Source organism: Pseudopipra pipra, chromosome 1 (assembly GCF_036250125.1).
Source record: "Pseudopipra pipra isolate bDixPip1 chromosome 1, bDixPip1.hap1, whole genome shotgun sequence".
In the NCBI taxonomy this organism is placed as follows: Eukaryota; Metazoa; Chordata; class Aves; order Passeriformes; family Pipridae; genus Pseudopipra; species Pseudopipra pipra.
Window position 1 is genome coordinate 124,669,276 of NC_087549.1, and position 23,113 is coordinate 124,692,388.

The window sequence follows — 23,113 nt, forward strand, 5'->3', positions numbered from 1 at the left end:
TTCAAATTAAACATTCCACTTGAATGAAATATGAACTTAAGCTAGCTTTCCTAAAAGATGTTATGGGGTCAAGATCTAACATAAATACACCAAAGGAGAAGAGCCAAGAGGATAACAGCATTACTGTAACGAAAGACACTATTGAGTCTGTTGGTTGTAGGCCAAAATTTCACATCACAAAAGGCCAATCTTGAAATACTGAAAAAGATGTAGTTTGTAGACATCAGTTCTGGGAGTGATGGGAATCCCATTGCATGATGGGGTTTACATTGTGTGTATTCTTCCCCTCTCAGAGCAAACAGGATCTCTACGTATGCTTTTTGCTGTCTGTGAAGTGCAAGTACGTGACAGGTTACATGCAGACACAGCAATCAGACAGCTCACAGCTGCCACAGAGATGTTGAAAGAACAGCTCCTTTCCGCAGAACTGAGAGTATCTGATGTCCATACTGTGCACTTCAGCACTGTGCATTCCAATCAAAAGGAGATAATCTAGTGAGAATGTCAGTGGACATCTATTTATTTTGTGCCCTCTATAGTGTTAATCACCAAGGGCCGCATTCACTGCTAATACTTTCTGCTGATGTATCCAGCATGGAAATTCTTTAAGACTTCACTAAGAAGGCATAACCTGGATTTCCTGGTAAAATCAACTAACCATTGAGATTGCCTCTTGAGTCTCAAATGTCTACTAGTTTCCTTAAAGACCTTATGCCTGGCAATACATGAGAAAGTGAGAATTTCATTCTGTTCATTTGTGGTTCAAAAAAAAAACCAACTTGAATAACAGATACATATAAGTTGTGAGGAATCCAGTATACAGAGGAAAATAAAAGAAACCCCAAAATGCATTATAATGTTTTTAAATTTGTGAGAAGCTGATATGGAAAACAGTAAAAAGCATGTCATCTCCAGAACAGAAAACAAAACTGTACTGAGACAAAACTGAATTAAAAGCTTGTGGATTTTATTAACAATCTATACTTTATCTTGGGAAAAATAAGCCTCAAACTACTTCTGCTTTTCTTTTTAGACAAAAGATTTTGTTACTTTGTTAATATGAAGATGTGCTTATTCAGGCAAGCATTTGGTGGGTCTAGGTGCCCCTTTCCATCTAGCCTATTGACATTATTATCTGTCCCTTAGAACAGACCAGTTTTGAAGACTTTACCTCTTAATTCTATCAGGAAGAAAAAAACACTCATGAGCTGCGAAATGGGAAAAGATGAAATTTCATCCTTAATATTTTCCTGTCCTTTCTGTCAGATGCATAACCAGTAAGTTCCCAATTAGAATCTTCAAAAGAATTCAACGGAAGTTTTCAGTGTTGATACAGAAGTAATAATGATAATCCATTAATGGTAACAATAATGGTAAAAGGTGAATGGACTGATGCTTTACCACTATGTATTATAGTCAAGCTATGGTTGAATATTTGAGAGATTGTTCCTATAACTCTAACTTTTGCAACAAATGTTTGCACGTGTCAAAAAAAAAAAAAAAAAGTTGTCCCTACATGGATAGTTTATGCTTTCCTTTCTGAAAATGTGCTACTCAAAATTTTTCAGTTATCTATCCATAGAGTTGCAACTGCTATTAACCCATCCAGGTTGTCAAATATGCAGTACATTGTGTGTAGAGATGTCCCATTATTAATCAGTGCATTATTACCCCCAAATATCTGCTCTGTAATGTAGTCTACCTGAAATTATATTCGTCATTGATGCATTTTTTTTCCCTTATGGTAAAGAATGAAATAAAAAAAGAAAAGGAAAAGAAATAGTGCCTGTCCTTCGGTGTTGCAAAGGAAGGATTCCATGTAAGAGCTGATCACAGATGGTGATTTACCATCTACCTGGGCCTGGAAGCAGACCTAACAAAAATGACAAAATGAGAAGTTAGACCATCAGTTCCTGAGTTCCACATTTGTTAATGTTTTTATTAATTATTTTTGTTTTTTCATTTTAATAAAATGATCTAAATGCTGAGTAAGTGCTGACTTGAAAGAAAGAAAAGTTTGTGAGGCAGGAAGAATATACATAGTGAAGGACAGATAATAAATTAGTTGCCTTCATTTTCAGGTTAAAGCAAAATTTAAGATACCAGAATTTTGTGTGAGATAGCAGAATTCAATTAACATGGTGTCTAGAAGAGTTTGGCACCTCCAACATTCCCATGGATTTCTGGTCAAATCACATTATTCATAAATGTAAGTTCCATGTTAATTTTTCAATCAACTATTATTAGAATAATTTGAATTTACAAGGGCACTTTGAAGATTCAGGACCAAATTAATTTGACATAAAATGCTTGTCATTCCCTGAAGGCAGTGGAAGTGTGCCTGGTCCTAATAATGGTGAATGGTGAATATGATTTACCATGTTACAACCTTTATAAATGGCAGTCTAATGATTCTGTTATTTAACCATCGCCCAGCACACACTGGCCTTCAAATGTGCTAAAAGGCCAGGACCTCTTCATCAATAATGCCAATGGATGAGTTAAAAGTTCCACTGTTTATTCATGCTGAAGGAGAGCCTCAAAGAATTCAGTACAAATTATAGCTAAAGATTCCCATGGCTCACTCTCTTCTAGTGCTTAGCAACAAAAATATGGTACTCCACATAGTTGCAGGGCCACAATGCCAACACACATAAAGTCTAAGGGGTGGGAGGGTTAAAGGAAAGATGTCAGTCATATTTTGGGGAAAAAATGATAGTAGTGGCTTACCAGAAAGTGTTATGGCTGACAGTCTCCATCATTATCTTATTTCTTAGTATCATAGTCTGTAATTAGAGTGCAGCTGATGTGCTGAGAGATATCTTTTCCACTATTTACTGAAAAGAGGGAAGCACTTATTCAAAATCTGAATAGGTTTCAAAATGTTTCAAGTCCCATATTAATTTCCCCAGATATTTTATATTAAGAAAAATGGATAAGCTTCTAAACTAATACTCTTTCTATGTTAAGAATACACAGAATCACAGAATCAACTAGGTTGGAAAAGACCTCTGAGGTCATTAAGTCCAACCTATGGCCTAACGCCACATTGTCAACTAAATGCATTTCTATTTCCATGTTTATATTAATTAGTCTCAAAAAAAGCATATAGATGTCACTTGACAAGAAGTATTGTGCTCATTTTGTGAAATTCTGAAACTGCTGAGGTAAATAAACAATAAATAAACAATAAATTTATTTTACATGGTAGACTATTGAAAATTGCTTACTTAAGTTAGAACTACGAGCATATATTTTATGCTACAGCTATCTTGAAGGTTACGTCTTAGCTGTGGTCTTTCTTCGTCCCTTTGCAGGCATCATTTTTGCTAGCACACCATTTTTATTTATATAGTTATAGTGTCATAACTGAAGCAGTAAAAAAAGCTAATCCAAGACACCTCAAAATCCCCTCCAGTACAAGAGATGAGATTTATAGTTCCAGGGTGAACTCACATAAACACAATTACCATATGAACTGTCTGAGACGTAGATAGCATTGCCTAAGGCAATTATCAAGGGCCTCCTTACCTTTTTTTTTGTCATGTCCCCTACTGTATCATGTCTCACAAATAATGAGACCACACCAATCCCTGCAGAGCCATTGAGCCAAGAAAATAATAGAAGCAGAAAGGATTGGTTAATCTTTTCTGTAAGTTAAAAGTTGCAATTTGGCACAGACTTTACAGGCAATGGTATAATGAATTTTGTACTTATATGATACATGATCTAAAAGGAAGTCCAAAATTTAAGACCGTATATCTTTTGGGGGTCAGGTTTAAATTCCCAGGACTTCCAAGACATGAAGAGTGAACAGCCTGACTACTGAAATATGAAACTTAGCATTATCATCATGCATATCCATCACTTTTGTTTGTTAATCTATTTGGAATGAGAGCAATTAGAGGGAGAGCCATGCTGAGCATCTGGCATGCACTAGAGTAGTCGAGGCATCTTCAAAAGGACCGTATTTTAAACAGTTCATTCCAAAAAAGATGAACTAGAATGGACTCCCTTAAAATATAATTCAATCATTAAGTGACTGATTTACCAAAACATGTGGAGTCTGTTTATGCCCTTAAGAAGCACTGATTGTATTATACCAAGGTTTAGACATAGTTCTGAGCCATGAGGACTCAATAAATCAGACCAACTATTTAACAGCTGGAAGTTGGCACATGCAAATTTTTACCAGCTGAAGAGTTTTTCCACTACATTTAGGTTTAGGCCCATGAGTTGCTATTCATTTTTCAAGTGTCAGTTAATGCTCAGAGAAGTCACTAGGAACAGGCAACACACATACCATGCAAGACCTCACCACTGCTCAGTAACGCACCAGCCCATTGGCGCTGTTTGTAAACGTAACGATCCTATTTGAACATTTGCATGAGGCATTTATTCAATAAGGTCAGTTAATTGACAGGGTAGAAATCACATCATATTGTAAAGGATCATCTTATAGATGAATTAAACCCCAACTAAACAAATTTCACCCAGTTCACATGGTCTTCACAATAAACTGCCAAATTCCTCATTTTTAAATGGAACTAAATAACTGCATAGGGAAAAGGAACATGTGTGGGGAAACTTTGACATTGAATAGTCTTACCCCTTCACCTCTCAGGATTTCAAATCTGCTATTCTATTAGAGGGATGTCATTTTTTCGAATCTCTGCTCAGTCTGTGGCTCCTCTCTTGGTGTCAGCTAATGCGTAGGAACGTAAGAAATCTTGTCTTGCCACTGGACCCTCTTCTAGAGAATTTTCTGTATCATGGAAGGTCCAAACAGCCATACCAGCAATACACATATCAAAATTCTTCTCATAGACTTTTGAAATAAATCTCCTGAGAGCACCATCCTGGGCCTGTCTATACAGATGTTATTGGTGAATTATTATAAGCTGCTCATTTGAGATGACATGATTTTGTGTGTAGTCCTTCACGAATAACATTTTTTCCTTTTTAACTTGGTGACTGGGGACCCACAAAAAATCCATATGGGAGATTTAAGTTAACTCCAAACCAAAATTTTACAGCATTTTCTGATTGATTAGACAGATGAAAATATTTAATTTGGGCTTAAAAAAATAAGCCAGAACTAAATCATATGGCCAAGTTCCACTCAACTCCAAATTCTTGTAGAATCCAAGCCTCTTTAAATAAAAATGCCTGATTGGATTCATCTTTAGCACTAAGGAAGTCATTGCTGTTCTGCTTACTCAGTGAAACAGCAATACTGTTATACCACAGTCTTGAAAGACTCACTACCTGTGCAATTCATAGGAAGGAATACAATGCAGATGAGAATATCTGCTCTTCCTGAATTCCTTAAGTTGTTGAAAAAGAACTGGAGGTGCTAATATTTAAAATTATAAACATATGAATATAAGTCTATCCACTTTTAGGGCAAGTAATGTCAAACTGAAGTTTTAAAATCTACATTTTCCAAATACGACATTTTCTTAGTTACATCAGTACTATTAGGAAAAGCCAACTGCTTGCCAATGACTGATAAGGAATGTCACTGCATCGGTTTAGGACAATAAATTAAAATCTAAAATAAAAATAAATCTTACAGAATACATTGGTGAGTGTTCATAAATTGTCACTTAGGCAAAAACATACAGAAATCAGTGTCCAGTATCCACATAACCATGAGGAATGAATGAAATCACTGACATTGTAAGGAAAAGTGCCGTCAGGATAAGGACTAGTGTGCTAATACACTGAAGAACTGAACCAGGGGTAAGGGAAACGATAGAGGTGCCAAGTATGTCTGAATGAGGTAGGCTGCTGTTACTTAGGGCATACTGGGAATATGGGGGAGCAGGTGTCACATTTAGGGGATCTAAAGAAAGGTGAGAGTAGAAAGAGTAAGAGTACAGTAAGTGTGTGTGTGTGGCTGTGAGAGAGAGAGCACTACAGGTGCTTGAGTGCTATGCCTCTTCTGGGGGCGCTTTTGGGTGGTGGAAAGAGTTGGCTGTTAATCCTAAAATAATACTTCCCTTATTCACTGGAGTGGGGCAAATACGACATGGGTTTAATGTAACATTTTTATTTTAACTATGCCTGAAGGCAGAACTTGAGCCTAACTGCATGGAGGCATTGAACAAAACACTTAAAAAATGGCCCTTATCTCAGGAAACATAAAGCCTGTTAAAGCTTCCTGTTTTCCTTGGATAATATTCTGAGGAAAGACAAATAGCACTGTGATCACAATATTGTTTATGTAAAATTCTTTATGTCCTTTCTGAATGCAACCAAACTTTTTACGAAATTCAAGTCCACAATTACAACCGCTTTTTCAAAGAATTCTCACAGAACCACAACCCTTTCAGCAGATACACAACTCATCCAAATACATGCAAACAGAGAAGCAGAGTAGAACAGAAGAAATCCCTCAGTAAAGCTCCCCGTATTAACACTGGGACAAGAATTTATTCAAATGCTAGGAGATTGTAATCCTATCTCTATAATTTTCTTAACTAAATTAGATATCAAAGTCTCTAGCTTCTTTATAACAGTTATGTGGTAGCAATGAAAGGAAAATCCCAGTCCCTACTTAAGTTAGAATTCATCTTCAAAAGCTTGCTAAAATTAAGCTTTTGTTCCTAAGCTTCCTCCTTGGCTGCTCCCTGTGTTCAGCCCTGAAAGTTTCTAGAGCCCTGGTTTTCTTTCCTGGGTTTAATCCAATCCTGATGGAGTCTGAGAGGAGCCTTTGCCCCCTTTCTCCACCCCCATCCTTTCCCAAGGGACTCTTCTAACCAGCACTCAAGCTAAACTACACCAATGCAAGTCATTGACAAAAGTTCTTTTATCCTTGAATATAAATTATCTACTCTGAGTAGTGCATCATGATGAGCACCTTGCAAATATGTTAAGAAACCAGACAAAAAGAAATTCCAAACATATTAACTGTATTTGCCTCAGATAGATTAAATGTACAGAAGAGGATGCAGTTGTCTCTCTCTCACATGCGAGTTTGCTTTCTCTACTTTGAATGGATAGGCATAAAGCTTCACCAATGGTCTGTGTAAATAAAATGCTGGATAGGAGTTAGAATGGATGTGCAGAATAGCATAGAACATCTTCCCCCTTCTCACATTCTTGCACAAGACCAGCAGAATTTTTTCTACCAAGTATTTATATAAAATAAAGTTCCATAGATATTAGCAAAGAGAATATAAGCTTCATTGTCTGTACACAGCAATGCCTTTTAGAATTTTGCACTGAAATATCTGAAAGATAAAAATCTTGGTAAAAAGTCAAGTGTTTCTTCATGTTTACGGAACTTTTTTTTTTTCCTGGAGTTTTATCTTGAAAAATAATTCTGCATTCAAGGTCTGATGTGACTGTTCTACATGTAATCTCATTATCTTCCTAAAATAGAAAGTAGGAATGTAAATATGAAAGAGTTATGGGGTTTTTACTTACAAACCATACATTTTGTTGCTTGAGTTTCTGAACTGTCTTGAACCTAACCCAGCTTGTTGTGAGTATTAGAATAGAAATCCAGCTGGGCAAAACCTTCTTATACAGTAGTATGAGATCAAATTCCTAGAAACTCAGTTCCTCTAGTCAGTAGGCTGCTTTTGAAAGAGTTGTAGCATGCCTTTCAAGGATGAGCATTTATAAATTTAATTATTAGTCTATAGGAACAGGTTCTGGAGAGAGCTTGTAATTCACAGAGCTGTTCTCTCAGGTAGGATCCTCCTAGATATTTGGTAAGCCAGGCACGCATTTTCACCTACTTTCCTTACTTGAAGGCAATCGCTAACATCCTGTCTTTCTTAGGTGGACAGTGAAGGTAATTGCATTTCTTTATATTCCTGGCTGTGCACAATAAAAATAAACCTCTATGTCTCTACTGATTCATTTCTTAAGTAGATCAATTTGCAATGTTTGTGTCTTCTAAATTCTCTGGCTAGGACTTGCATGTGTGCCGGTGACATGCAATGCCTGACATTCATACAGCCAGCTTCTCTACTACCAATTATTAATACTTACTAAATTTATATAAGCATCCCTCTGTAGCAGGCTGATTACAAGAGAAGAACTGCATTTCATACTGAGCTCATGTGCAAATATTTCCTTAGTTAACACATTTCTCCATTCCCAGTAGGATTAGATCATTGTACCTCTAATATTTCATAAGAATTTGCTGCTGGTTTGATAAATTGAAAAGATGGCATCTTCTATACCACGAAGTACTTTGCCCCACAAAAAAAAAAAGGCCATACTGTAATAAATAATAAATATATGATACAGCTTACTTAGACAGATTCCAAGAATTTTATATGCTGTAATTTAATCCTTAGAAAACCAGAGGATATTAAATGAACTGAACTGTCTTAGCCAGAAATCTCTGATTTGGACTACTCTTTGATGTTTCTCTCTGAAAGCCTTTGATGTCTTAAAATTGTTTCAGAAATTAGAAAAAAGTCTTGACTTTGTAAATCATTTTGTGATTACATAAATGACAATATGATGATGAATGGCACAGAGTTTACAAAACCTAATCATTTCTCTGAATATTAAGTTAATCAAAAAGCCAAAACTGTCCAGTATGAGCTCCCAGTGCCTTAAAGATCCTTTGGCATTCCAGATGCACAATGAAACAAAAATAGTGTAGCCTTATTATGAGCACCTTTCCACATCTGCAATCCTGTTATACAATAAACTCTTGTTCTTTTGTAGCAAGATTGCACTGGTTCTTTTATTCTTTCTTTTTTATTATTAATTTGAAACATGTGGGGAGAGGGTAATCCAGTAAGCCATAGGCATTTCATATCAGAGCTTTCATGCAATCACATGTAACGTCAACCATCTGGGTGGAAGGATAGATAGAACTTGTTTTATATCGATAGACTGTGAATGATAGCAAGGAGAAGAAAGAGTAGAATTCTAATGAATATTATATATTTACTTCTACAAACACAGGCCCATTGATAGAATAAACTGGTTTTGCTAATAAACAAAATAGCAAGCACTATACAATAAGAATGTTTGTTGCATTTACAATATTCTGAATGTGTAACATTGTAAGTGGATGTGAATGGATACAAATGAAAAATAAAAGACAGCATGTTGTATTCATATATGTGTGCAAAAAGATTTCTGTCAGCAATGTATTTTTCTGATTGGTAAATAAATGCCATTTTGAAATTCACCAAACCTAGTGATTAGGTAGACAATTAAAAGATAATAATTTAGAACCAGATGTCTGCTTTTATTTCGAGCAAAGAAAAAGCATTATCTCTGAAAACACTTCCGTTTATTGTTTATTTTCAAAGTGAACTTTAAAATTAAATTACAGTGTTTTGAAGAAAAAAATTAAATAGACATCTGAAAGAAATAGAATCTATTTATAATTTCACCTTTTTGATGTCAAAAGATATCCTAGAGGAAAGCCCTAGGGATATAAATTCTTCTCAGACTTACAGTAAAGGCATGCAATTTTTTAAGATGAATAATCCTGTATCAAAGTTTCATGAAAACCTGATAAAAATTCAAGAGTTCATGCATCTAAAAGATTAAAACCAACAACGAATGCAAACAGTTAAAATTATTTACAGTCCTGTGAAATCCAAACTGCACACATGTGGAGTACTCTGTATGTTGTAAAAACTGCAGCTCAGTCTGGAATTCTGTACAATACAAGCAGACAGAAAAATATATGACACAAAATATCTTTGCCTCTACAGTACAAATTAGTGAGCTTCCACTCTATGTTTGAGTAACATACTATCTAATCATTAAGACAATTCTATGCTGATGTTTTCTTTTAATTTAACATCCCAGATGTTATTGTCTGTTCACTACAAATGACTGAATAGGAACAAATTCCAAGGTGAGAAACTGAACACTGAAATTATGCTCTAGTTGCTTGAATAGCTTTGTAAATAAGCCATTAAAAGAGGTGCTATCTTCCAGATTCATTTTTTTAGATAGTTAATGGTTTGACTGTTTACTTTATTGTTGTTGTTGCTTGCTTGTGAGTAGTGAGCATTTTACACAGCCCTCAGCCTTTTGCAGTTAGTACTTCATTTTAAAGAAGAACCAAAGACATAAGCAACAAATCCCTCAAGCACTTGGTAACTTCAAGTTTTCATTGCACTTGAAGTGAATGGCACTACTTCTGTATGGATATCTGTGAACTCAAAAAAGGTGTTTGCCTTTTTGGGATCTAATCATTCACTAAAAAGCTCAGACCTACCATATCAAAATATTCTGCTGTATTTCATATATATTTTCTCAGATGCCATAACCACAAATACATTCAAGAGCTTTTATTTTATCCTAAATAAACTCTCTGTGGAAACTTTTTCAGAACCTAAAGTTAAGGGGACACGCCATCTACTCCTGTTGGGAAAAAATGTGTTGTTGCAAAGCAAAAAGGCAATGGGGTTCAGAATTCCAGATTCCAAGAATCACAGAATCATAGATCTTCTCCTTGTAAGGAATATTTGGAGGTCTCTCCCACATGTAGTTTACTTTTGCTAGCTAGCAGTAGGTCAGGTAAGGCATATCTTAGTGCTACCCTGTCCAGAAACTTTTCAAGGCTGAAGATTCCCCATTCTCTCTGGGTAGCCTGTTCCAGTGTTGTTCATTACCTGTCAGCCACAATTAAGATGTTTTTGTCATCTTTTTACCTCTCCTTCTAGTAGTTGCAGGTTGCTAGGTTGCTAATAGATCATTCCTTAACCTCTTTGTCAGACTAAAGTCCAGCTTTTTCAATTTCTCCTCATGATCGTCTTCAATGTGCATCACTGTAACCTCTTGTTTCTCAGCATCCCTCTAAATCAGGCTTTGTTTTCCTTATACAGCTTCATCAGTGCCAAGCACAGAATAATAATAACTTTATTTGGTTGGCTCCCACATTCCCACTAATATAATCCAATACATGGTTTACCTTATGTGCAATTTGATGTACTGGTTTATATTCTACCTGTAGTCCATCACAACCTTATCATTTCCCAACCTTTTCGGGTACATGAGGTTGTTCTGCCCCAGGTTCAGAATACTCATGATGTTTTTGTTGGCCCAGTTCTCAAGCACCCTTTGAATTCAAGTTTTCCAATTCTTCATGTCAATCATTCCTCCTTATTAGTACTAGCTGCAGATTTATCTGAGACATATTCTGTGAGTTTACCTAAGCTTTTGATGGAAATACTGAAAAATATGAGTCCGAGTACCAAACTATAGGATACTTTGCTCATTACCAACTGGAACTCAAAGCACTGATTTTACTACACTTTTACTGTGGTGGTAGAGCCAATTTACAATGCATCTAACAAACTGTTCTTACGGTCCATACTGTCTCCGCTTTCATAGGGAATCCTTTTGGGGACAGTGTCAAAAGCCGTCCTGAAGGCCAGGTGTCCATTGTTTTCCTTCTGCCCACTCAACATGACATCTCATGATAGCAGGCAATCAAGTCGGTCAAACATGATTTTTCATGTAACTAGTCTGAACTAGTTATTCTTGATTGCTTTCATGTGTTTAGAGATGGATTACAAAGGGACATGCTTTACAATCTTTACAAGGATCAATATGGCCTAAAATTCCCCAAGTCCTCACTTTTCTTAAGATGGGCCTAGTGTTTACCACTTTTGGTTGCAAGGTATCTTCCCTGATAAGCACAGGTTTTTTCAGAGACAGCAACATTGCAGCCATCTTTTTCAGTGCCCTTGAATGAGTGCCATCCATCTCCACTATCTTTAAATTTCTCTCAGTAATATCCTCTTTCTACTGCATTATTGGGGGGTTGTCTCTTTACCAAAATGCATTGGTCAACACAGAGGTGTAAGATCAGGCATTATCTGTGAAAACCAAGACAAAAAAATGAAGTCTACTTCAACTTTTTCTGTATCACCTCTCACTAAGTTTTCTGTCTCAACAAACTCACATTTTGCCTTAACATTACTTTGCAACTAGTTTCAGGGTCTTCTCTCACCATCTTTTATGTCCCTGACAACTTTTAGCTCAGACTAAATATTGTTCTTCACATTGTCCCTAAATACCAAGAAAGTGTACTATAAATGTGGTTTGGGGGCTGTTTTCTTTCCACTGTCCAATGAGAACTGTATGTTCTCATTGTGTTTCAATTCATAAGAAAGTTTCCCATTTAGGCAAAAGGAGAGCTAGTGTGAGGTCTTAGGCCAGTCAAGCAGCTGCATTAGGCTGCACTGGTCCTTGATGTTCCAGTCATGACTTCATGACTTGTGAAGCTAAAATGAGAATGGATTTCCACAGACTGATGCACAAAAATAGTTTCTGTGGCTTCATGGTGCATTTCTGTAAGCAGTCTGCTGAGGAAACATGAAAATTAAAATGGGAAACAGTGGCAGATAAAATCTGAAGAGTTCAGGCTCTGGTAGGGACCCACTCGATTTTTTTGTATTCTTTTCTCAGTCAGTGTTAGAGAACTTCTCTCTCCTTGGGGGTGGGGGAGGAATGAGTGTTTATTTTTAAGCCTCTGACTTCTTGGCCTTTTAAGCTCCTTATTTTTCCAAGATTTTGCTGTCAACCTTAAGACTGGCCATGTAGCAAGTTCTATCATTGACTGAAAATAGAACCTAGCTGCAGAATAGTATTGCAAGCTTCTTCTTTTTTTTCATCCCTCTGAGCAGAATTATTTTGTGAAATGTCTACACTCATACACAACCAGTGGGAAATTTTGTTGAATCCGTTGTCAATGAAAAGAGCACTGGATTAAATATGTCACCTAGTTAACTTTATGCAACTACCTAGATCTACAGATATTTTTATCCAATGATTAATTTTAGTTAAATTATTGGTAAGATAATGATTTTGAATATTAGAAGTCCATTAGCCAGAACTCCCTGTTCTTTCAACTTCTTTAAAATATCATTGCTATGTTTGTGTTTGAATAATGAATAAAATAATATTAATTCTTTCAAAAATACATGATGCAATTGAAACACATATCTTAAAATATTCTGAAGAAATTAACTCTATTACTAAATGATAAATGAAAAAAAAAAAAAATTATGTGATTGCTTCAGAATGCATTAAGAAACTCCCTTTCAACACAGGCTTAGAGGAATGAGTCAAGAAATCCTGGAAAAAATCTCTCATAGCAGTAAAGACCAAACCAAAACCACCATGGCTAATCTTCAACATCCGAAGACACTCATTCTGACTGACTACTGTGTAGTACTGTATATCAAGTTTTTAATTCAAAACACTGATTTTATACCTGAGCTAAGTAAAATGAGATTCCTATGTGTCTTTTTTATTTCTGAAAAATAGGAGAGAAAATAGATTTGCCCGATTATTCATTCTTTCTGGAGTTAAAGTTAAAAGGGATTGTTCTATTTCTAACTTATTTTCTCTGGATCTGGTCTCACAAATGAGATAATCCCAGAGAGGTTTAGCTTTGAAAGCAAAAGCAAATGATTTGACTTTCCCTGAGTTTGTGAGCCAGGATTACCTAGCAATTAAAGAATTAAGCTAGCAGACCAGTTTGTTCTTAGGTTTGCAACTAACGTATTTTGGTAATCCAGTGCAAATAATTTACTCCTCTTCAGTTTATCACTTCACAAGATGATATACTTACACATTTTGCTGGTGTTGTATTTACATATCTATACTTGCAATTTAGACCTTTCTACATGATGTTTGAACAGAAGTCAACATAAAAAGACAGAGTAACAGAATAATATTACTTTCTACAACTCACTCTAATGTTGACAAAACATGTCATAGCCAGGACTCTGTATTTATGTGGGTAGCAGTTAATATCTACAGGTCCTTCTTTAAGTGTTTACATAATTGCATTCAAGATCTGAGGCTATTTTAAAGACAAGGATGAAGTTGTCCATGATTCACCATGTCCTTTGTGCAGATGAATTGATGCTGGTTTTCCTCATTGTTAGCCTGGGGAAAATCCCTAAAGGGGAATGAGACTTTGTTATTTAGTAATTCTCTGAAGTTGGGCAAATTCAAAGCAAGGATGACCTGGGATAGGGCATGAACAAACTGCATTGAGATCAGTGAATTTATAGAATAGGTAGACTATGAATTCTCATTCCTCACTCTCTAGCCTTGAACATACACTTGGGTGCATTTTTTTATTTACTGTTTTCTTTCAAAATTTACTACTTGTATATAGTTTCATTTGCTATCGTGCCCTCAAATCACTGAGTCCATGAGTAGCACTATGATAGTTGCTACAACTTTTAGGTTCAGTCCTGCTATGTTATATTTTCTCTTCACTAGGCAGAATCTGGAATTTGAAAAATTAAAAACATTTTCAATGCCACGACTCCTGGGCTTCATCTGTATGTTATAGTCTTGCCAGAACTAGCTCTATCTTCCTACTAAGTTTCCAGACCTGCTGGTGCAGTATGAAAGGGTTCGCCTTCCCTCCACACCACCACCATCAAGATAGCATGTACTCGCAATTAGTGCTTCCCATTCTCCAGTTAGGCTATGACTCTGTTTAGCTCTTTCTCCTTTTAAAATACACATTTTTTTTTTGTCATGAAATGCTTGTGAATTCGTCTTTGTCTCATCTTCTTGTAATGCGTAAAGAGTCCAGTAGTGTCTGGGCTTTCCCTCTTACTAGTCACAGCAGAAATATAAAGCAAGATTCAGTCCATGTCTGGAAGATCTTCTAATCTAATATATAATGGAAAGCAACGTGTTTGTGATAAATTAGAAGGCATAACAGAGGAAAGTCTCCCCTTCCTCTTCATACTGGGAAGGGAACGGGAGAAACACTTCAACTCCACAAAAGTCATGTCTGGTCTTCTTCCTTGATAGTTACGTCTAGGCTAGCACTTTCCCAGGTGTTAACATACTCAACTGCTCCTTATGTAGTTCCAAAAACCTTTTACTCATTCATGATGATTATTACCTTATAACTCCTGCTATTCCTATTTGACATATTGTTCTGTTTGTGCTTTCCATTTGCAAACAGAAATAATGCTTATTCAGTCCACATCTATCAAGGACATTGATATGACAGCTGATGAAATATGAGAAACATTTTTAAATCATATGAAATTTTTAAACTTATCTTTAAATCATGGCTTATTTACCATGGGGGGGAAAAAAAGTGAATCACTAAGCAACAATAAGTAAATGTTATTCATAATATTAGCTTCTTTTAATACATTGAATGTCAATGAGATGGAAACCCAGTGGGAAAGATACTATGTGATATTGTAATTGGAGACTATTGTCATAAATATGCACAAAGACAAAAGCTGTTAAGAGGGACTATTAAGGAAGGAAGTTCCATATCCTTAGGAGAATAACAAAACCAGAAGATAGCAAGGCAATAGATGGTTGAGAAGCTTGGCAAAGGAGACTTGTTTTTTTAGAGATGAGTTTCAGTTCAGCAAGCAGTTCAGCCTCCTTGCCGGTTGCAGGACATACACCTGTGAACTATAAAAAACATCTGGTAACTCCAGCTCTAAAAAAAAAAAGGGGAAAAAATAAAAGGTAGAAGATCCTACTTGGTATGTGTACTGTCATGATAAGAAGACCCAAAGCTGAGTAGGTCAAAAGACAACATGGCTCACTTGACCAAAGGTGCTCCCACCAAATGAAAAAAATTGAGCCTACATATGAGATTCTGGTAATGAACCTTAGTCCACCAAGATTCATTCTGCTGATATATAAGGTTTATTCTGTTCATATATAAGCAAAGTCTTCACATGACAAGAGTTTTCAGACTGACATTTCCCTGCATTTTACAAATTTTGAAAAGTGGAAGAGAAAAAAACATTAATCAATGACTCTAGTCATAGTTATATAACAATAAAATTAAATAATTGTAATAGAGATTTGGAAAAAAATCTAGACTTCTGGATAAAGAACATATATTCTATTGCATTCCACTTCCACAAACAATATTTATAAAACAAAATCGAGATGAAAGAAGCTATGTTTAAATAACATTAGATTTTTTCATGCATGCTGATAAAAAGCCAGGAAATTCAAAGTTAAGTTTGTCATTCCAACCTTAATACATGTCCTGTTCTCCATCGCTCCCACTCCTAAGGTTATGATTAAGGAAAAAGTATCATTCATAAAACTTTGCAAGCATGATGAATCACATCACACCCTAACCACAGCTGTTCATTTCATTTGTCTATGATTTACCCAAGGTTACAGTTTCAAACTTTTTCTTCATCGTTTGGTCCCGTATGGGGAAATATCAACAGTTACTTCTTTAAAGTCTTCAAATGGTGTGTAATACCACTGTAAATAGAAATGAACTGCACTTTACTGGCAGAACATACCTAGTTTTATTACATTTTTCCCAAAATATTGATTTTTACTAATGATTTCCTGTGTCAGGGAATAATGATGTTACCGAATGTCATATTTTTGTCTGGGAGAGCCAAATTGTGAAACCTGATCTTTGTAAGTAGGTGTTTGTATTCAAATTGGAGTCCTATTAAAGGCAGGCTGTGACACAGGAATGTATTAATACAGTCAGATGCACGTAGGATCAGTGCCTGAAATTACTGATAGGACCAGACTTTGACTCACTGGATACATTTTGGTTTTAAGAACAGAACTGGTCCCTCTGCTGAACTTGTATACTGGACTTCACCTGCTTTGTGAGGAGAGGTTTCTCACATATATCATCAACATAAGGAATAAAGTTAATTCTTATACTGCCTATACAGCTAAACTATTTAGGAAAAAAAAGTTGCAGAGTATTCTTACAGAATCAAATTCTAGTCACTGCACCCAAACATAACTGGTTGGTTCCCCCCCCCTTACTCTGCATATACACTTTGCTGGATTTCCGTTTTCTTTTTTTAAGTCTTTTTCATAGACTGTTAATTCTAGAGCTAAGTTTCATCCCACAGAACTGAAGCCAGTATCTCCAAACTCCTCAGACAGTCCATCTGGGGAGACAGACTTCAAGTGGATTGCAAAGTTCACTACACGTGCTCACATCTCTGCAACACTCAGGATGTCTCCTTGATAATTGATACTTGGATAAGATTCAGCAGTTAGATAACATGAGCCCACTTCTAGTATCCATATTAATTTCTTAACTGATGGAGTCAATCAATTCTTTAAGCACATGAGACTGGGGAAGTCAAATTGAAGAAACCTTGTCCTCACCTCGTACACTTCACCTACCTCCAACATACCAAAGGCTTTGCCAGCTCTTTCATCCATTAAGGCATTGCTTCCTCTGGTCTATATTAGCTTTGACTTTGACATCATTGGCCTCCTCCTTTCTGATTTTGTTGCACCTCACTCAAAAAAGTACTGACCAGTTCATTTTATACTTTTTGTTAGGCCTCCTTCTGCTTCACAAGTGACTCAGACCTAAAACCTTTGAACATGAACTCTATCACAGTCCAATGTTCACTACCTATTTAACCACATAATGCATTGAAACATTTGAGGTCTTCTTTACTCTTTCAGAGATATCACATTCAATCACATTTTGCTTTCATCTGAATACTATGGCGTTCTTCTGGCATCCCAACAACCAATATTACATTAGCTTTGCTTAAATAGTTCATTTTTGTATTAATTCATTGGTGGTGCCCATAGTGTCTTCCTCTTCACTGACTGAGCAAGTGTCAAGATAAGATATTGTTTCTAACTCTTCCTATTCCCTTGCAAGCTGGCCCTGTCTCCACACATATGTACTGCACTGTTCTGGTCTGGTCTATCTTTTCCTGTGTGATAATGTGAACAATTATAAGCACAGGCACACAGTGCACACGGTTATAAAAGGAGTAAAACTATTTCCATAGAAGTGTTTTGAGTCAAAATGCATATTAACTTTATTCTCGCTAGTACAAATGGTACTTGATTTGTTATATAGGGACAAATGTTAAGAGACAATGATTTTCAAAACTGTTGACAACTGAAACAAAATTAAGGGTGGACAGAAGAGAACAGAGATAATAGATCAGAAAAGCATCAAGAATCATGTTACATATATTTCTGAAGAAGAATAATTATGGCAATAACCTCACAGGAGTTTGAAATTGTAGCCATCAGTGCTTAACATCTCTAAGCATCCTGTGATCAAAATTTTATTCATAAACAAGTGAAATTAAAAGATAGGACAAGAGATGGGTGAAGGAAGGTAAACAATCATAGGGCAAACTGCATTCATAGTTAAAACAAATGCAGAACAGACTTCAGAGCACCTAATCTGGTCTGAGATTTCAGAATAACCCTGAACTTGCCTCAAGAGAGTTCATCCTGCTTCTCCTGCTTCCCCTTCATTGGTGCATTATCTATGCACTGAAAACCTGTCTCTTGCAGCACTGGATACACGTTATGCATTTCCTCACCTCCATACTTCCCCCAATGTGATAAAAGTCAAGAAATATGAAGAAAAATCTGAAAACATACTACAAATCACAGTTCATTGACCTCATTATATATAATCTAAAATAGTCAATATAAGAGAAAAATCTATATTTTAGCAAAAATATGAGGGGAAAAAAACAGGATACAAAGCAGAAAAAAAAATTTAGTTTGACCGGATGATTCCCCTTGGCAATAAGTCTTCATTTTCTGCTAGGACCTCCCCAGTCCTGTTTCAGTCCTATCTTTAGTGCTTCCTTTAAGAATTCAGCGATAGGCACACCATGGATTAATCTTTTATGGTTCATGTTATATCACTTCGTGATGCAATATTAACTCAAAAAGCTTTTCCCTTTATGTTCTTGCAATATAGAACTCTTTCAGTTGCTGTTATCCTTGTAGTTTGTGCCCTGAAAAAATCTGAAACTAGAGATGTGAGCAAGAGCTTCTTTCTGAAGAGACCTTGTTGAAGGGCTGCTCTATCCTCTACTAAATGCCAGTTTCACACGCAACGGTGAATTCATGTGAAAACTGACACAGCACTAATGAATTCACATTTCTCCATCCATTTCATTTTATTATCTGAAGTATTTGAATTTCCCCCAGAATTTTGAATCCTGTAGTCGCACACCTTTGCTGTTATTTACCTTTAATTTATACCTCCATGTCTTTAAAAGAAATATTTGTCATCTTACCTAAAAGGAGTTCAAATAAGTTACATTTCTTTGAGGGTCAATCATAAAAATTTATCTGCTCTTTCTTTCGCTGAGTGCTACTTTTGGATGCTCTCTAGGCAACACCTCTCTTAACCGATGTTTTACAGCTCCTCTTTGCCTTATTAGTTCTTTCACCGAGGGCTTTACCGTACCATTTTTGTTACAAATAAACCCGTCTCTGAGCGGCTCTCCCCTTGCTCGCTGAGAAAACCTAGCGCTAATAAGAATACAGGCAGTCACCCTGTTTTTCGCCTTTTATCTGAGCAGGGGCTGTAGTGGCGGTGCGACAGGATGGGGAGAGGTGGATTGTCGGCCCGGAGGAGGGGGCCGCCGGGTACTTGCAGTGCCGGCGCTGCCGCGGGGAGCTGCCGCCCTTCTCCGGAGCTGTCCAAAGTACCTGCGCCCCGCGCACCTTCCGCGGCCTCCGCGCAGCCCTGCCCGGCCCCGCCGCTGGAAGCCCGCGGACCCGGGGGGAAGCGGGGAGGGGAATGACTTTCCCGCGGCATCTCTCCAAGGAAAGGGGGTGCGTGGTTCGCTCACTGAGTTGTAAATGACGGCAAATCCCGGTACGCGGCGGGAAATGTTTACCGTCCTGTAGTCAAACAGGAAGTATTTTTGCGGAGAGGGATCCTTCGGCCTCCCCCACCCACCTCCTTTGATCTGGTGGGCTTTGAACTCCCTTTAGAAATTAGAGACTAATTAGTCCCAAAGCGAGAGTGACAACACTGCATGACAGAGGCGAAGATTAGGCTTTAAGAATGCAGTGCAGGGGTGATGGGCAGCCACTCCTGAGACAGCTGTGTGCACAAATCGCGTGCCAAAGAAAATCGATCCGATTCGACCTGGGTATATCTGACACTGCCAGGGATTGCCAGGACCGGGCTGTTTATTTAGAGAGAGTCTGTGGTGCGGGAGGGTGAAGACACAGCCACTCTTACAGTCTCCCAAGACAAAAGCAAAACAATCCCGAGTCCGTCCTCAAGGAAACCTTGATCAAAGAAAGGTATTCAGCGGTATCGGGTGTGCGGGTAGGTGTGTTCATGTGCATTTCACGGTATTTTGCGGTACGTATCCAGCATTATTAGTTGATTACTCTGTGCACTGCCGGTGACCGGGGCGGCTGTACCAAAGGTGTGAGAGCAACTGCCGCCTTGAACAGGACCAGCTTATCGTCTTCTCATGGGCAGGAGAAGGGAGTTTCAAAACAAGTGCTATGAGATTACCTAAACCGAAAGGAGCTGTACGAAGCAGCCTTTTACTGGAAAGGTGTTTGAACTGTGATTGAAGGGTGTTTAGGGGGAATGGAGTGACGATTCCAATAGTTACTACTGGGAATGCAATATCGGGTCCCCTACAATGCTTACTTAGGCTAATGGAGGTCCTGTCATTCAGTTCCCATTGCGCTGGGATACAGGGTAAACATTCCGCAGTGACCTTCTGCGTGCAGGTCTCCTCTTCAGGACATCATTAAAAGCATACATGCATTTGCCTGACATCAGTTGTCAGGCTGGCTTTCAGGGTTCAGAGATCCCGAGAGAAAGCAGGAAAACAGGCTCAGTGGAGACCCGGCTCTGCGGCTGCTGGCTTTAAAGAGGCTGAAAATCATTTGGTTGCGGGTATGTAAGAAGAGACAAAAGTGCTCAGCAGGTAAGAGCGGAGGGTTTTGCCAAGAAGGAACTGTCCTTGATCGCTGTGACAGGATTGACTCGCTGGGGATTCTTCTCTCGGGAGCGTCCACGTGTCCCTGAGGGGATTGCCTGTCTCCTCTCATCAGCATCACGGCGAGAAATTTTACAGCAACTCTTTCTAGTCCTGCTAATCCTGTTATCCGGGGGGTTATAAATATTAACATCGCTGGGGATGGGGGACCAAATTAAGCCCTCTCTGAAGTAAGATGTCAGCCAGCCTCTTCCCAGCCCACCAGCTCCCGGGGCTGCTCGATGAGTTTCACGGCAGAGCCCCGCAAGTGCCCTGTCCGGAGAGACTGCTTGGCGCCTCGGTGCTGGATTTTGTGGCCGACCTGTCCCTGGGAGCCCCCCAGGGACCCCCCGGGGCCGGGCCGGGCCTGGGACTCTGCGACGTCACCGCCGGCTCCCCTTTCGGCGACAGAGCCCTGTCGCTCCGGGAGGGAATGGCCCGGGGGCTGCCCCTGGCTGCCTTCGGAGATGGAGATCCCGAGGACGAAGAAGAGGAGGAGGAAGAGGAGAGGATGCGCAGCGCTTCCCTCCTGGATAGACCCAGGAGAAAGCGGGTCATCACATACGCCCAGCGCCAGGCTGCCAATATACGGGAGAGGAAGAGAATGTTCAACCTCAACGAGGCGTTCGATCAGCTGAGGAAAAAGGTGCCCACCTTCGCCTACGAGAAGAGGCTCTCCCGGATAGAGACCTTGCGTCTGGCCATAGTGTACATCTCCTTCATGACTGAGCTCCTGGACGGATGCAGCAGGCAGGAGGCGAGTTAAGGAGCGCCTGGGCCCGGCGGGGCGCGGCACCGAGCAGGTGGCCTCGGCATCTCCCTCCTGGGGACGCAGAGCTGTGTCTCCTACCTCGGCTTCTCACATCGCAGCCAGGACCGTGTAGGTGTGGGATGCAAAACCAGGAGTGTTTGGAGCAGCGTGCGCTCGGGTCGGGGGGAGGAGCTGGGGAGAGGACGGATAGAGAGGCTCAGTATATCGTAGATTTTTTAATATATGTAATTTTTGTAAGGGGAAGGGGGGGGGAAATGAAGGTCCGAGGCCCTTTTGTTTGTGCTACATCGCCTGCTTGCTTTAAAATATTTCCAATTTGTTGTTTTGGAGGAAGACTGGGCTGGGGCAGTGGAGCCCTTCCAATGCGTGAAACAGGTTTCCAGAAGGTTCGGTTCCTGCCCAGTTGCCTGCCAGTGAAATCTCGGCGTGTGCATTTTAACCCAGCACTTTCTGTCTTTTAAAAAATAAACAACAACTCCCTTTTCTTTGAAATTCAGCCTGCCAAGTCCACGCCGTGTGTCACGGGGCCAGGGAAGCCGAACATCTGGACACAACCGCTTGTTGTCACGATTTTCTTCCCGGGACCAGCTCTGTCCTTGCGTGTGGGCAGCCAGCGCCGTGGCTCGCACGGAGCAGAAGCTGACAGAGCAGTGCCCAGTCCGGCCTGGCCCGGCCCGTCGGGGACGAGGTGCAGCGGCTGGCTGGGATGCCTCGCAGCCTTCCCGGCACCGGGGGGCCCGGCCTGGGAAGCCGTCTGCTCCCTCCTGAGGGAGCAAACATGAGAGCTTGTGGGCTTTGATTTTGGGGAGGTCGAGCTGAGACATTTTGTCTCTCGCTGGACCCCCCCCCCACACACACACATACACCAAGAGAGTTTAATTGCTGCAAGGAATAAATATAAATTAGTTCTAAAAACATGGAGCGGGAGGAATGGGGGAAACCCGGCCCGTACATACCCTGGGGATGTGGACAGGGTCACGCCGGGGATCGTGTTTTAGTGTTACCTACTGATGCCTCGCAGGCATCTCTTAACAGAGGCGAGGTGCCGGTAGAGTGGCAGATGCGGGGGATGGCCGTGACCGGGCTGGGAGTGGGGCCCGCGGCTGCCCTAGAAGCCTCTCCGATCCTTCTCTGCCCTCCCCTTTCCCCCCCCCCCGATTCACCCTGCCCCAGTTCTCGCTCCTGCTGGTACCTTCAGTCGCTGCTGCGGGGAAAGACCAGGATTTGTCCCTGCGTTCGGAGCAGACGGGCAGCAAACAGCTTGCTCACAGTCCCGTCCAGCCGCGCTAAACGGCCCATCTAGGGCAGCGGTTCCGCATGGCTTCACAGAATAGCTTTTATCTCCACTATAGAAAATTATCGTGATATTAGTGAAACCAATATTTACCCTGGATTCAGGCTAGTGTAGCTAAGATCCTATGTCTCTTTTATTTCTTCTCTCACGTTTTGTCAGCTCCTGTGGTGATTCTTCTTCTTTTTCTCATTCTACTCATTTTAATATTATCATGAGAGATCTAATATCGTGTATTAATACTCTAATATTCTTTCTCTTTTCACTTGTTTCCTTGGTTTCTTTTTCTACTTGTTTTTATTGACC

At 39.3% G+C, this 23,113-nt stretch overlaps 1 protein-coding gene across 1 annotated transcript; it reads left to right on the forward strand.

The window, feature by feature from the left end:
* The first annotated feature begins 20,569 nt into the window (after positions 1-20,569).
* FERD3L (Fer3 like bHLH transcription factor) lies at positions 20,570-22,887 on the forward strand. The gene has a single exon (XM_064668251.1). The coding sequence runs from the start codon at positions 20,941-20,943 to the stop codon at positions 21,508-21,510; it is 570 nt and encodes a 189-aa protein (XP_064524321.1). The 5' UTR covers positions 20,570-20,940; the 3' UTR covers positions 21,511-22,887.
* Positions 22,888-23,113: the final 226 nt, after the last annotated feature.